Here is a 17,208-nt window from a genome sequence, read left to right as displayed (position 1 = left end):
AGAAATGCATTTTACCTGAACAGATTAAAAAAAAAAACATATACAGTGCCTACAAGTAGTATTCAACCCCCTGCAGATTTAGCTGGTTTGATAAGATGCAAATAAGTTAGAGCCTTCAAACTGCAAACGAGAGTAGGATTTATGAACAGAAGCATAAATCTTACAAACCAAAAAGTTATGTTGCTCAGTTGAATTTTATTAAATTTTAAATATAAAAGTGTGGGTCAATTATTATTCAACCCCTATGTTTAATATTTTGTGGAATAACCCTTGTTTGCAATTACAGCTAATAATCGTCTTTTATAAGACCTGATCAGGCCGGCACAGGTCTGTGGAGTTATCTTGGCCCACTCCTCCATGCAGATCTTCTCCAAGTTATCTAGGTTCTTTGGGTGTCTCATGTGGACTTTATTCTTGAGCTCCTTCCACAAGTTTTCAATTGGGTTAAGGTCAGGAGACTGACTAGGCCACTCCAACACCTTGACTTTTTCCCTCTTGAACCAGGCCTTGGTTTTCTTGGCTGTGTGCTTTGGGTTGTTGTCTTGTTGGAAGATGAAATTACGACCCATCTTAAGATCCTTGATGGAGGAGCGGAGGTTCTTGGCCAAAATCTCCAGGTAGGCCGTGCTATCCATCTTCCCATGGATGCGGACCAGATGGCCAGGCCCCTTGGCTGAGAAACAGCCCCACAGCATGATGCTGCCACCACCATGCTTGACTGTAGGGATGGTATTCTTGGGGTCGTATGCAGTGCCATCCAGTCTCCAAACGTCACGTGTGTGGTTGGCACCAAAGATCTCGATCTTGGTCTCATCAGACCATAGAACCTTGAACCAGTCTGTCTCAGAGTCCTCCAAGTGATCATGAGCAAACTGTAGACGAGCCTTGACATGACGCTTTGAAAGTAAAGGTACCTTACGGGCTCGTCTGGAACGGAGACCATTGCGGTGGAGTACGTTACTTATGGTATTGACTGAAACCAATGTCCCCACTGCCATGAGATCTTCCCGGAGCTCCTTCCTTGTTGTCCTTGGGTTAGCCTTGACTCTTCGGACAAGCCTGGCCTCGGCACGGGAGGACACTTTCAAAGGCTGTCCAGGTCGTGGAAGGCTAACAGTAGTTCCATAAGCCTTCCACTTACGGATGATGCTCCCAACAGTGGAGACAGGTAGGCCCAACTCCTTGGAAAGGGTTTTGTACCCCTTGCCAGCCTTGTGACCCTCCACGATCTTGTCTCTGATGGCCTTGGAATGCTCCTTTGTCTTTCCCATGTTGACCATGTCTGAGTGCTGTTCACAAGTTTGGGGAGGGTCTTAAATAGTCAGAAAAGGTTGGCAAAAGAGATCTTTAATCCACACATGTGAAGCTCATTATTCTTGGTGCTGACCTACTTCTTAATACTTTAGGGGGACCAAACAGAATTCTTGTGGTTTGAGGGGTTGAATAATAAATGACACTGAATTAACTTTTAACGTTTTAAAAAACAAAACAAAAAAAAACCAAAAACAATATTAGCTGCAGTGCATTTCCCACTTCCAGGCTGATCTACAGTACAAATGTCACAATGCCAAGTTAATTCCGCATGTGTCAACCAGCTAAATCTGCAGGGGGTTGAATACTACTTGTAGGCACTGTATGTTTGGAATACTGAAAAGGGGGAAGTTAAATGTAATTTTATGGTAAAAAAATGAATAATATGTATTTATTTGAACTATATATTTGGGAATGTATTGGTCTACGTTCACATGCAGTGGGCACACTGCGGTCTTTCCACTGTATTCTGCACAATTAATCTTGCATGGAAAAAGCTGTTTCATCTGCAAGACTGTGCGACTATTAATAATACGCAGCATAAAAAAACTCACCAAAAACACGTATAGCCTTATGGTCTTTTGTTTTTTTAATAATTGCTCAAGTTATTTCAAGAATACCCCCCAATATCGGTATATTGAACATCCCCCATTTTCATTGCTCTTATTTGTGCTCATTTACATTTTAAATAAATAATTATTTTTATATTAATTAAATATTAATAAATGTAACATAATACTGAAACATCTTTATTAATGCCTGTAACATATAATACCATATAAGAGCTATAGACTGCAGAATAATATCAGAAATGGAGCTATTAGTAATTGTGGGCACCAACTTGTGAACATTATTGCTGTAAATAGTGTACTCTTCCATTACTATTTTGTCTGGACATATTTGATAGAATTTTTGCTTTTACACCAGTTTTATCTCACCAAAATGTTGCAAAGTTTGCTATGCGGCATTTTTAAATGAGTTCTATTTAGGCCTAGGCCACACTACCACATTTGTAGCGCTACTGGTTAATTTAACTATTTAGCTACCGCTGCAGTCCAAACAATACATTAAGTTGTAAGCCATTGGGTGGACTGCAGGTGCCACAAAATACTTAAAATCAATCAATAGTCACATAGAAGCCCAGACCTTATAAGTTGCAACTTTTTTAAAAAAAATGCAGAAATGTCACAATTCTTGCTCCAGTATTATATCTTTAAATGCAGACAAATTATCAAACATTGTGCGTTACTTTTGGTGCAAAAAAAAAAAAGGCAAAGCCGCCACAAACAAAACTGATTAATTGTCCCCTTTGTTTCCTCCTGTTTACTGAATGTCCTTATCTTTAGCTCCTGTCAATCTTCTGATATTAGCTGATTAAGTGATCAGTGACATGTAAGGCTTTATAGCTATAACTGTACTGACAAATCCTGTCACACAGTAACAATGCAAGGTGTCACACATATGTCCTCACATAATCACTCAGGTGTGACAATCTGGGATATCTTTGCAGTCTCTCTGGGAATTGGGTAATATTACACTTTGCTTATTTACTTGTTCTAACAGGGACTGCTTGGTCAAGTCATAAGATATGCCAAAAAAAGTATTGCATATCAAAAAAGTATCACAATTAAACAAAAAAAAAGGCCAGCTCACCTGGTGTTGTTGTGCATTCATATCTTCTGGACTCAGCAAATAACCAGAAGGGTGAGTGTTGTGAGGGTGCTGCCCCCCAGTCCTGTATCCCCCCTCCATCCCTTGTAAAGATGGCACCCCACCACCCATCAGCACCTCTACAGCATCCTCTGGAGTTAGCGGTAGTCCTTCCCCACCCATCTGCTGTTGTAGTGCTGCCATCCAATAAAGTTCTTCTAGACTAGGACGAGGTGGTCCTGCTGGCTCAGGGGGGTCACTGAATGTTGGTGATGGTGGTACACTGCTGCATGGAGTAGAGCCCAGAGATGGAGGTGGGGCCAGACGGTTGGTTCGTGGTTCAGGAGGCTCTCTCTTTACCTCAAACTTCATTAGATCAAAGTCATTGAGGTATTCAAGAGCCAATGGGGTGCTGGGAAGATCTGAGAGCGCCATCTGTAAAAAAGTAACACAAGAAACATTGGATTGAAGCAGCAGCATTTTTTTCGGTAGATGTTCCATATGCGCAAACATTATCCAAAATCAAATGTTCAAGGGTTTTAATGAATGTTTATGGGGCCTTGGAGATTATCACCTGAGATGTCATCAGGAAAAAAACTGTTGCATGGCTGGATGTTACCCAAGTGTTCCCTGCGAGCTAGGCATTGGCTCTGGTGTTGGATGGCCAAATTATGGTTCACCTTACATCAACTAGTACCATATACCATACTAATTCCTACATTTAGTTCCAGATATTTAATAAAGTGAGAATTTTCATTATCTTGAGATTGATTTCAGATAATCAAATCAATTCACAGGATCCTGGTCCAATGGCCATATCAATAATGGAAAATCACAGCAAAAAATTACATTGCGAATACATTGTGTGAACGTGGCCTTATGCTTAAGAGATGTGAGAAAAAATACCTAAAATATTTTTTTTAGCTGGTGGAGCAACCGTACACCATCTATTGCCTGTGCATAACATTATATGCGCTGAGTATAACAGCCGAATTATATAATCTAACATGTAAGGTCTGGTCTGTCTCTAACTGTGTGCTTGATACATTCTCTTTTGGACTTTGCCTCTATGTGGTTTGAGTTACAGCTTTCCATGTTTATAGTGCAGTTAAAAGTGTACTTTTCTGATTTTGAACTGTTAAGTTCAATGTTGGTAGTGTAGACTTGTCTGTGTGTAATAATATATAAACCTGAGTAAAGACTAAGGGCCCAGTTCATCAAGGTGTTTACGCTTGAATTTTGGTGTAAAACACCTTAAAATATCACAACATTTTTGCACAACTCAAAGTTGTACAAAAAAGTTTTGGCATTTTTACACCACTCGCAGCCAGTTCTCCCAACATATAGAAGATTGGGTGGAGTTGGGGTGGGAGGGGGTGTAAACAAGCTTGCCCGACTAATTCATGATAATATACAATACTAAAAGTGAGATATATTACACTAGAATTCTACTCCAGTAGTAACGTTTTGGGTGGTGGCACATGGCAGTTGAAAGATGTACCTCGTTAAAGAGGACATTTCACCAAATTTGCCATGTTAAACTGGATACAGGTTGTAATAGTGGCTGCAGAGTGAAATAAAACTTTTTAGTCATTTATTTTACCTTATTTTTTATACCTCCGTTGCGGAGGTATAAGCAGTCAAAGCATTTGGCACCTAATGAGTTAACTTTTTTAAAGCAAAAGTGGGTGTTGTCAGAGTTTTCACTGGGGGCGTGTACTTCTTCTCCCTGTATGATTTTGACCAATCATAGGCAGGCAGCAACACTCAAGAGAAAGAAGAACACGCCCCCACCATAGCTTAGAGCAGGTTTCTCAGTCTGTGAGATGTAATGATACCGCTATGACATCCTGGTGTGCTGCAGAGCCAAAGTGCTGGCGCATGCTTACAACCGCTGCTCACAATATAGTGAGCGGTGCTGTGATCGGTGACTGTGCACGGTCTCATGACTGAAAGCCGACGGCTCCCAGGCAGAAACAAGTTCATTTTCTCCTATTGTCCGTAATTTCACAAGGCAACCAGGCAGCATTGTAACGCTATTTACCTGCAGATTAACCCCCTATCTGCAGGTATATAGCATTTTCCGAGGTGACAGGTTCCCTTTAAAAATCATGACACCGATATTCATTTTTATAGTCACATTATCATTGGATGACTTTAGCGAATTTTTCCTGAAAAGACAATGGACAATTATTTTTACAAGCACATAAAACCTTGCAAGTTATTGACCAGGGAAAAGCCTACAGCGTGAAATGTAAGCCTTTATGTCTATAGCCACCATTATGACAGACAACTGCAGTAGGAATCAGTTGGTTTGCTAGCAGTTTATTTGTACCTGTAGTCTTTAAGGTTAGAGGGGAACAGTTAGCAATGGGATCAATGAACCAGTGACAGGGTCATGGGCACACAAGGCTCATTGATATCTATGTATGTGTGTGGAGGAAAGGCTAGTCGGTGAAACTGTAGCATAAATTGCTGAATATTTTATTGCTGGTTATATTATAATGTATAATGTATATTATAATGTATGTACCGTATAATGTATAGTATATAACATTTCTTTTTCTTATAACATAGCGAGATTGTGAGTAAACTTTTTTTTTTAATTAAGGGGCTTTGAATCATTTTGCTTAAAGGGTCTGTGCGGCCTTAGGCCACAAGTCTGCAGTCACTCTATCTGACTGCACACTTGTGAATCCGCACAGTGATGATTCTCCAGTGCCGACGCCGGCAGTGGCCGGTTATGTGACCACAAATATGCGATTTGAACACTTCGGGCCACACTCTGACTAGAAGTGTCCAGCCTCGCTCAATGCAAGCTGCGCGCATATAGTCAGCACGTGACCGCGTGTATGCACATCGCACACTTGCGGTCACGCGCCCACTCGCTGTGTGGATTCACAAGTTTGAAGTCACATAGAGTGACTGCAGACTTGTAGCCTAAGGCCGAACAACCCCTTTAAACCACCAGCAATCAGTTTTGGGGAGACTTCAGGTGGGCTTACATTTTCCCTGCAGCAGCCACTACTCAGTAATTGTTGGAATACAAGGTGTCTATTGAAACAAATAGTCAACCATATAATACATGGTCATGCCAAGTCCATAAGAGTAGAAGCTGCTCTTTGTTGTGTCTCACAGTGGAGGTCCTATTCAGGGAGCTCATCTCTTGTCCAATTGAGATAACCACTAAAAAAAGAAACATAACTTTGGGTGAATTCTAGTATCGTAACTGCAATGTACCATGACCATTATTAATATGGCTGGAGAATATCTTCTGATTGTCTTAGCTGTTGTGGTAGATTGATTCAGTCAGCTTCTTAAAGAGGCAGACACAGGAACCGTTTCTATTTAAAGTGCAGCTGATTTATTGCAGTTCTCATAAATCATGTCACCAGAAAACGTAAATACAGCCTTTGTCTGGCAGAAGGTAAAACATAAAATAACAAGTCTATATAATAGTGTTGGTTAGAGTCTAGCTTCCATGTCCCTTAACAAAGGGATTCACACCAGGGGACTTGCAATCTCCATACACCCAGCATGTGTGAAACAAACAGCTCAGAGCTTTCACCTCCAGGCCCACACCAAATGCTCTCCAGGCTGGGATTTTATCCTCTGACCTCCTCCCTCTCTACAGGTGTTCAATCACCCTAGCACCCAAGATGGCTGTTTAACTCACTCGTGTGCTGGAACCTTTTTCCTATTTTTAATTACTGGAGCTAACCTTAGTGCTACATATCTCCCCTCCAGTACTTTGCCAGTGACTTTGTCACGCTGTATATATTGAGAAAATTCATAAAGACTGCATGAATTCATTAATCAATCTGTTTAATGTTCCATTTAAGTTTGTAGAAAAAGTGTGCCCTTCACATATTAATACGATACGTTCATCTCAATTCATGAACAATTGGACTATACCAATGTCTGTTTACAGCCAAGAGCCTGAGGTTATCCACTGATCACTGTAGGATATATATCTCAAGACCTCACTTGTCCCATAACGTGCGGATAATTCCGTCTCTGAGCTGTGTCTTATCCTGGATTTACTATTCAGATTTGAGTGATACTGTCTGACAGTTCCTGCGCTCATCTTATGCTGTGGCACAGAATATTGCTCATCCAAGAGATAGAGGTGGAGAAACAATGGTATATACAATAAGGAGATGGAAAGGAAAGGAGAATGATGAATGTGTCAGCATTGATCTAATCTTTTAATTTTCTCATGTCAGATACTGTTGACTATCTAACATTTCCTGCATTGAGCAGGGGGTTGGACCAGATGACCCTGGAGGTCCCATCCAACTCTACTTTTCTATGTTTTAACATCTACAGGGATTGCAGAGACTCATCTGATATTTGGGGGATTATACATCTGGTGGTCAGGAATATTTCTCTGGCAGCAATTATAGAAAAGGCTAGCTTTAAGATTATATAAATACTCATTTACAAGAATCGATTAGCAGAAATTCACCAACCAACCATAGCAATGAACTTCCAGGCCTGAAATGTTGATGTAAAAATGAGCAACATGATCATTTATCATACACTGCTCAAAAAAATAAAGGGAACACTCAAATAACACATCCTAGATCTGAATGAATGAAATATTCTCATTGAATACTTTGTTCTGTACAAAGTTGAATGTGCTGCCAACAAAATCACACAAAAATCATCAATGGAAATCAAATTTATTAACCAATGGAGGCCTGGATTTGGAGTCACCCCCAAAATTAAAGTGGAAAAACACACTACAGGCTGATCCAACTTTGATGTAATGCCCTTAAAACAAGTCAAAATGAGGCTCAGTATTGTGTGTGGCCTCCACGTGCCTGTATGACCTCCCGAAAATGCCTGGGCATGCTCCTGATGAGGTTGCGGATGGTCTCCTGTGGGATCGCCTCCCGGACCTGGACTAAAGCATCCGCCAACTCCTGAACAGTCTGTGGTGCAAAGCTACGTTGGTGGATGGAGCGAGACATGATGTCCCAGATGTGCTCAATCGGATTCAGGTCTGGGGAATGGGCGGGCCAGTCCATAGCTTCAATGCCTTCATCTTGCAGGAACTGCTGACAAACTCCAGCCACATGAGGTCTGGCATTGTCCTGCATTAGGAGGAACCCAGGGCCAATCGCACCAGCATATGGTCTCACAAGGGGTCTGAGGATCTCATCTCGGTACCTAATGGCAGTCAGGCTACCTCCGGCGAGCACATGGAGGGCTGTGCGGCCCTCCAAAGAAATTCCACCTCACACCATTACTGACCCACTGCCAAACCAGTCATGCTGAAGGATGTTGTAGGCAGCAGATTGCTCTCCACGGCGTCTCCAGACTCTGTCACGTCTGTCACATGTGCTCAGTGTGAGCCTGCTTTCATCTGTGAAGAGCAGAGGGCGCCAGTGGCGACTTTGCCAATCCTGGTGTTCTGTGGCAAATACCAAGAGTCCTGCACGGTGTTGGGCTGTGAGCACAACCCCCATCTGTGGACGTCGGGCCCTCATACCACCCTCATGGAGTTAGTTTCTAACCGTTTGTGCAGACACATACACATTTGTGGCCAGCTGGAGGTCATTTTGCAGGGCTCTGGCAGTGCTCCTCCTGTTTCTCTTTGCACAAAGGAGGAGGTAACAGTCCTGCTGCTGGGTTGTTTCCCTCCTATGGCTCCTTCCACATCTCCTGGTATCTGCTCCATACTCTGGACACTGTGCTGACAGACACAGCTACCCTTCTTGCCACAGCTCGCACTGATGTGCCATCCTGGATGAACTGCACTACCTGAGCAACTTCTGTGGGTTGTACTGTAGGCACCGCCTCATGCTACTGTACCTCTAGGGATGAGAGCAATGGCAAAATGAAAAAGTGACCAAAATAGCCAAAAAGGATGAAAACAGAGAAATGGTCTGTGGTCACCACCTGCAGAACCATTCCTTTATATGGGATATCTTGCTAATTGCCTATCATTTCTGCCAGTTGTCCGTTCCATTTGCACAACTGCAAGAGAAATTGATTCACAATCAGTGTTGCTTCATAACAGCACAGGTAGATTTCACAGAAGTGTTATTGACTTGGAGTTACATTGTGTTGTTTAAGTGTTCTCTTTATTTTTGAGCAGTGTATATACAGATATATATCCAAGAAACAATAATGGAAAAAAATAATATCACAGCATCAAATATCACATGAGCAATAAAAGTAATTAGAAAAATGTGAATTAATGCATTGGATAAATACCAGTTCAGGTGAGAGGATAAAGAAGTTAAATGATTTGATGGAGTCAGTTTTTAACCGTTTGTGCAGACACATGCACATTTGTGGCCCGCTGGAGGTCATTTTGCAGGGCTCTGGCAGTGCTCCTCCTGTTCCTCCTTGCACAAAGGCGGAGGTAGCGGTCCTGCTGATGGGTTGTTTCCCTCCTACGGCCCCCTCCACGTCTCCTGGTGTACTGGCCTGTCTCCTGGTAGTGCCTCCAGCCTCTGGACACTACGCTGACAGACACAGCAAACCTTCTTGCCACAGCTCGCATTGATGTGTCATCCTGGATGAGCTGCACTGCCTGAGCAACTTCTGTGGGTTGTAGAGTCCGTCTCATGCTACCACGAGTGTGAAAGCACAACCAACATTCAAAAGTGACCAAAACATAAGCCAGAAAGCATTGGTACTCAGATGTGGTCTGTGGTCCCCACCTGCAGAACCACTCCTTTATTGAGGGTGTCTTGATAATTGCCAATAATTTCCATCTATTGCCTATTCCATTTGCACAATAGCATGTGAAATTGATTGTCAATCAGTGTTGCTTCCTAAGTGGACAGTTTGATTTCACAGAAGTTTGATTTACTTGGAGTTATATTCTGTTGTTTAAGTGTTCCCTTTATTTTTTTGAGCAGTGTATTTCATGTACAATACCCAATATTCTTAAAGCGGTTGTCCACTACTTTAACATTAATGACTTATCCTTAGGATAGATCATCAATGTCTGATTGGTGGAAGTGCAACACCCAGCATCCCCACCAATCAGCTGTTCCTGGTGCCACGGCGGCCAACAGTGCTCAGTTATGGAGCTGCTCTGTCTACTGATAATGGCCGCGGCCGGGTGCTGCACATCCGCCCCTATTCAAATCAATAGAGGGTAGATGTGTAGTATCTGGCCTTGGCCACTATTAGTAGACTGCGCCTCTCCACAACTGAGTACTTTGGCTGCCGCCAGCACAGGTAACAGCTGAAAGGCGGGGGTGCCAGGTGTTTCCCGCCCCCACCGATCAGATGTTGATGACTTATCCTAAGGATAGGTCATCAATGATAAAGTAGTGGACAATCACTTTTAATGTGGTTGATTTTGTTCATGTACTTGGCAAGTATTGTTATAAATGGTCATTGTTGTTTTTATCTGAATTATAATTGCTTCATATGGCCAAAATGTTAAATTGGAGGGTAAGAGCTAACGTTTTTCCTTGTGTAGAGTAACATGTCTGACATGCCAGTGTAAGGAGACTTGTAGGCAATGTAATGCTCCTCTGGGAAATTAAATATGCAAATTGCCTGTTCAGAGAGGAAAAGGACTTGAACTGTAGTGCCATCTGTTGGAAGTAGCAATCCTAAAAGTCAATATCGACCCTTGAACAAGTCTTTCCACATAACTTAAGATAAAAGCCAAACTAGAATCTCAATAAGCAGACAAATCAGATCTCATACTTTGCACTGACGAGGGGCAACACCCCGAAACACATGTCTGCAAATTGAAATTCTGGTTTGGCTTTTATCCTAAGTCATGTGGGAAGGCTCATTAAAGGGTCAATATTGACTTTTAGGATTGCTTGTTCCAATCGGTAGCACTACAGTTAAAGTCCTCTTCATCTCTGAAGAAGCAATTTACATACTGGAAGTTACACACTCCAGTAATCTATGCTAGGAGATATGCAAGAAGGAATGGGTGTGAGGTAAAGTTGATTTTGGTTTACCAGCCAACCGTCCAATGTGTATGGTGGACTCCTGACTCATCCCTGATAGATAATATTCGGGAAAGATAGGGAACCGCTAGATTGAATTTAAAGAGGTTGTCCACTACTTTTACATTGATGGCCTATCCCGCCCACACCAATAACAGCTGATCGGTGGGGTTGTCGGGTGTCGTACCCCAGCTGATCCGACATTGATGACCTATTATAAGGATTCGCCATCAATGTAAAAGTAGTGGACAACCTCTTTAAAAATCCAATTCCCAGGAATACACACCTAGAGATGTTTGGCAGAGTTTTTCGTGTTTCGTTGACAGCTATCTAAATTGCATGGGCGATGTAATGAATCTAATTTTTGGGTCAGATATAATAATCTACTCTGCCACATCTGCACCAACAGAAAATTACATGGGGTTTATTAAAGTTTTTTCAACTGCAGATATTTGTGACTTATCTGTTGGCTGCTTTGAATTGCAAATGGTATACAAGATCCGGGCATGTTGGTCATACCCTCATCTACCAGACTTATGTGTCATATACTACTGTGCCTATGCCATAAATGTCTGAGAGAAGAGAAGCAGAGCAGAGTGACCAAGGTTATTAATAATAATTAATGAGTGAACTGCAAAACAAACAGGTTATCAAACTTGGGGTTATTCAATTTGGAAAAACAAAGGCTTAGGGACAATCTTATTACAATGTACAAATATATGAGGGGACAGTATAGAGATCTTTCTAATAACCTGTGACGGGACAAGGGGGCATACTCTACGTCTAGAGGAAAGAAGGTTTCATCATAATCACATTATAATTTTACCATAAGAACAGCGAGATTATGGAACATGTTATAATAGTCAATTCACTACAAAAGTACAAGGAGGGCCTGGATGCCTTTCTTAAAAAAATAAGATATTACCAGTTATGGGTACTAGATTCTGTGATAGGTCGTTGATCCAGGGAACTAGTCTGATTGCCGTATGTGGAGTCAGGAAGGAATTTTTCACCTGATATGGGGCAATTAATATCTGCCTCATGGGGTTTTTTGCATTCTCCTGGATCAATATATTAGTTAATAGGTTGAATTCGATGGACTTATGTCTACCATCAACCTTAAAATCTATGAAACTATCTGTAAGAAGGAAAGTCAGGAAGCCCCCATACAAATTACTCTGTCATTCATTCCGGTTGATATTGGTGAGTTCAGACAATTTTTATCAATATATATGGAGGCCTTAATGCAGCAGAAGTGTACAATTAAGGTAGGAGATAAGAAAAGTTTGAAGAAAGATAGTTGGTACTTATATCAAGAGGGGAAAGAGGGTACGGGAAAGATAGATGAGATGGAGACACAGTCTCCATAGTGTTAAAATGGCTTATGTGACTCTGGACAATCTTGGAGAGGTCAAATCTAGAAAAAGTAGGATCTTAAAAATCCCAGGGGAGGAAAGAGGTGGGCACAGAAACTAGGAGGGGAGCGGGCAGATAAGGAAGTGATATGGAAACCCTAAGGATCACAGATGTCATTTGTCTATTATACTGTAGATCTGAAAGTATCATCATCCACATCTCAAATCATCATGATCAAAATGAAGTTCTGTACTAATCATTAACTTAACCATAACTATTAGTTAATAAATGTTACATTTTATAGGCAAGAAAAACAACGTTCACTCAATCTGGTCAAACCTTAAGACCACCACAAGCATGAAGGTGCATTAGTGCATGATTAACAGTCCTTCTGACTCTACCTTAACCTGCACTGTCCAGTATGTCGGCCATCACCCATACTGGGCACACTGCCAGACTATAAAGTACAAGTCTAATGGACTGCGACTTCTATAACAGTGAGGTTCTTCATTTAATCTCAAATCCCTTATCGCATTGTATATAGATAACATCCATCTAAAACAGTATATATGGCCTTTACAGACTGTGCATCTATTCAGATAACTGATTAACAATACCCATCATCCATTAGACAATCAGCTGCAACCAATATCTAACCGTAACATCCACACGCTGATGATGAGTAGATGATTCATTTCTTTTTGTGTGGCCTTGCAGTTCTAGACTATACCAAGATTAACTGCAGCCCTAATGAATGAGAGGAAATGACTTTACGAGTACAATTATCTCAGGATTTAAGACAATTTTTTAATTGTTCAGGGTATTATGTGGCAGTCAGCCATTGAGAGACAGCACAAGTCAGACAGAACACACCTGTACCACACCGAAGTGTGACAGAAAGCGAATGACACAAAGTGACAAAGTCCAGACGTACAAGGTGGACAAGACACAAGGCTAACTTACTCTGAGTGGGCAACACTGTGGTCAGCTCCTCCTGTCCTCTCCCTTTCCACAGATCCCCATGCAATTCCTGGGCAAAGCCTGCTCTGCCCCCGGTGCCAATCTAACTACCCTCGTGCCTCCTAACTGCCCCTATCTGTTGCTTGTGCCCTGGGTGCAGGGGTTAAATAGCGGGCCTGTGAGCTCACGCTTATCTCATTATGGACTCTCCAATAGCAATAGCCAGGGCACAGCTAGGGAGGGAGAGGGCAGAGGGCACTGGGGAGGGAGGGTGTGCTGGAAAATTATTCACAGACTGTTAGATCTGTCAGAGCTGGGCTAAAGCTCTCCAATAAGTAGAAAGGGTGGAGGGGCAGAAAGTAGGAGCTGAGGGGTGGGGTGTAGAGTTGGAAAGTCTGGCACTACCCTTACCTATTTAGTCTGTGAGTTCTGCCCAGTAACTAGATAGGTGTATAGATAGACAAACATATAGAATTAGATAGACAGACAGACAGGATACATAGATAGAGAGAGAGATAGATAGAGAGATGGATAGAGAGATAGATAGATAGATAGATAGATAGATAGATAGATAGATAGATAGATAGATAGATAGATAGATAGATATGGGATAGATAGATAGATATGAGATAGATATGGGATAGATAGATAGATAGATAGATAGATAGATAGATAGATAAATATGGATAGATAGATAGATAGATAGATATGGGATAGATAGATAGATAGATAGATAGATAGATAGATAGATAAATATGGATAGATGGATAAATAGATAGATACATATGGATAGATAGATAGATAGATAGATGGGATAGATAGATAGATAGATATGGACAGATAGATGGATGGATAGATAGATAGATAGATATGGACAGATAGATAGATATGCGATAGATAGATACATATAGATAGATAGATAGACAGATAGACAGATAGAAAGATAGATAGATAGATAGATAGATAGATATGGGATAGATAGATACATATAGATAGATAGATAGATAGATAGATAGATAGATAGATAGATAGATAGATAGATATGGGATAGATAGATACATATAGATAGATAGATAGATAGATAGATAGATAGATAGATATGGGATAGATAGATACATATAGATAGATAGATAGATAGATAGATAGATAGATAGGTAGATATGGGATAGATAGATACATATAGATAGATAAATAGATAGATAGATAGATAGATAGATAGATAGATAGATATGGGATAGATAGATACATATAGATAGATAGATAGATAGATAGATAGATAGATATGGGATAGATAGATACATATAGATAGATAGATAGATAGATAGATAGATAGATAGATAGATAGATAGATAGATAGATAGATAGATAGATAGAGAGATAGATGAAAAAAGTCAAGGCAGCCCCAGCAGATAGGCAGGGTGCAAAAAGCCTCCCAGGCATAAACCAATCCTCCAATATACATAAAAATGAAGGCAGCACTCTCGAAACGGTCCTCAATTGGACCAAAAGGTTGCCGTCACTATGGGCCATTAAATTAAAATTTTTCTAATTTGGCAGTGCTGCCTTCATTTTTACATATAATAGATAGATCGATAGATAGATAGATAGATAGATAGATAGATAGTGAATATACATTTACAGATTTATAATAATACTTGATAGATGGATAGACATACTTAATAATTATATATTTACACATTGATATATAATACAGTATACTCTTCTCAACATTGAAATTACCTCATCAATAAGGAAAAGTCGTGGAATTATGGAAATCACTGGATGGATTAACATGTTACAAATTCAGCTCATTCTCAATACAGAATAAATTGAGATATTCAGAAAATTTTGTTTCCATTTTTCATAATTTGCATATCATTAGAAGGAATCTGTTACCAGTTTTTTGCCACCTAATCTGAAAGCAGCATAATGTAGAGACAGAGACCCTGATTCCAGCCATGTGTCACCTACTGGGCTGTTTACTATAGTTTTTATAAAATCACTGTTTTATCGTCAGGATATTATCACTAGAGGACTTGTAAACCTGCTGCCAAGTAGTCCTGCATATTCAAGAGCTCTGTATAGCTCCCACCACTGATTGGCAGTTTTCTGCCTATGCACAGAGTCCACAGAAATCTGCCAATCAGTGGTGTGGGCGGGGTTATACAGAGCTCAGCATTCAGAGAACTGCTATATCTGCAGCAGAGAAAACAGTGATCTTATCAGAACTACAGCAAGAAGCTCAGTAAGTAACATGTCTATCAATCCTGTGATTTCCACAATTCCAAGATTTTTCCTTCTTTGTGCAGCAATTTCAATGTTGAAGAGAGTAAAGAGATAGATATATAGCAACCATATTCTTTCTCTCTCTTGCTCTATATAAATATATACAGTACCTTGAAAAAGTATTCATATTCCACAAACTATTCAGCCCCCTGTAGTCTGATACCCTAAAGCCCCCGTCTCACATAGCGAGATCGCTAGTGAGATCACTTCTGTGTCACGGTTTTGGTGACGCAACAGCGACCTCACCAGCGATGTCGCTATGTGTGACACTTCGCAGCGATCAGGCCCCTGCTGTGAGGTCGCTGATCGCTGCAAAGTGTCCTGGACCATTTTTTGGTCGTTGCCCTCCCGCTGGTCAGCACACATCGCTGTGTGTGACCAGCGGGACCAGCGATCAGGCTGGTAACCAGGATAAACATCGGGTTACTAGGGGCACACGCGCACCTAGTAACCCGTTGTTTATCATGGTTACGAGCCTGCTAAAGTGAGCGGTAACCTCCCACTCACTGTAGCAGAGTGGTAACCATGATAAACAACGGGTTACTGGGTGCGCGTGTGCCCCTAGTAACCCGATGTTTATCATGGTTACCAGCCTGCTCCTGCTTCAGCAGGCTGGTAACCAGAGCAGGACATCGTGGAAAGATTCTTTCCACAATGTCGCTGCTCCCCTGATCGTTGGTGAGCCTGCCTGTTTGACATCTCACCAGCGACCACATAGCGACGCCGCAACGATCCCTGACAGGTCGTATCGTTGTCAGGATCGTTGCAGCATCGCTAAGTGTGACGGGGCCTTAAGGCACAACTGCAAATCTACTAAGACATGACCGTCCACAGAGGTGAAGAACCTTCTTTCTGCCAAGGGCCATTTGGATATTCAAGCCATCCTTCGGGGCCCATACAAATTGTGTGCTATCTCCTCCCACAAAGTAAGTATTGATGCTGCCACTGGTGTCTGGACGTAATCTTTCATTGCACGCACCTCAGCATGCAGTAGTGAGCATTGCATGCACATGCTCACAGAGCAAGAAGAAATTAATAGGCCGGTGACCATCAAAACACAGCTGCCGGCTCAAGTACTGTGGCCCCAGGAATCTGGCCGGGAGCCGGAGAAAAGGTCATTGGGCCTGAGGTTCCCCACCGCTGACTAAACTAACATCCCAAGCAAGGAAAGCACTAATTAGAGAAGCAGTCAAGAGCCCCATGATCACTCTGGAGCTGCAAAGATCCACAGCTCACAGGGGAGAATCTGTCCACAGGACAATTATTAGTTGTATATGTAGCGCCCCGAGGGTTCGGTTGCTACAGGGGTATTGCACCTCAACCAGAGGTGTGATATTCCACTCCCAGGTAAGGATGGAGTGTGGACCAGGGCTCAGTTACCTGCATACACACACTCACCCCATTTCCGGGGGACAGCTCGATGGTGCTCACATCTTATTGCAGGCACAACTGACCATGTCCCTAGCTGGAGTGGGGAGGGGGGAGAGAACCCAGTGATGTAGGAGCAGAGGGGACGGCTTCTGGAGCACAGGAAGGAGCTCATTGGGTGCAGGTCATCTGAGCTCAGACACAGAGAAGCAGATAAAAGGTGGGAGCCATCTTAGTCAAGAGAGAAAGTCCAGTCAGAGCAGGAGGGAGAGAGAGCTGACAGGGAGCCGAGGCTCAGCCTGAGCTCAGCTCCACGAGGCAGGCCTAGAGAGAAGGCCGG

The 17,208-nt window shown here is 41.9% G+C and overlaps 1 protein-coding gene across 1 annotated transcript in view; it reads right to left on the bottom strand.

Annotated features, from left to right (window-relative positions):
- NRL (neural retina leucine zipper) overlaps nt 1–13,461 on the bottom strand; it is a 30,499-nt gene extending 17,038 nt beyond the window's left edge. Inside the window, exons 1-2 of the mRNA XM_073653306.1 lie at nt 13,218–13,461; nt 2,965–3,396 (exon numbers count right to left, since the gene is read on the bottom strand). Coding sequence (XP_073509407.1) covers nt 2,965–3,396 — 432 coding nt within the window. The 5' untranslated portion in view covers nt 13,218–13,461. The remainder of the gene's footprint in view (nt 1–2,964; nt 3,397–13,217) is intronic.
- Between the last annotated feature and the right edge of the window lie 3,747 nt (nt 13,462–17,208).

This window comes from Phyllobates terribilis, unplaced genomic scaffold, assembly GCF_046119375.1.
Source record: "Phyllobates terribilis strain yellow unplaced genomic scaffold, ASM4611937v1 Scaffold_1__5_contigs__length_1240528914, whole genome shotgun sequence".
Classification (NCBI taxonomy): Eukaryota; Metazoa; Chordata; class Amphibia; order Anura; family Dendrobatidae; genus Phyllobates; species Phyllobates terribilis.
The sequence above is the reverse complement of the archived record's forward strand: the minus strand, read 5'-3'. Positions and strand labels throughout refer to the sequence as shown.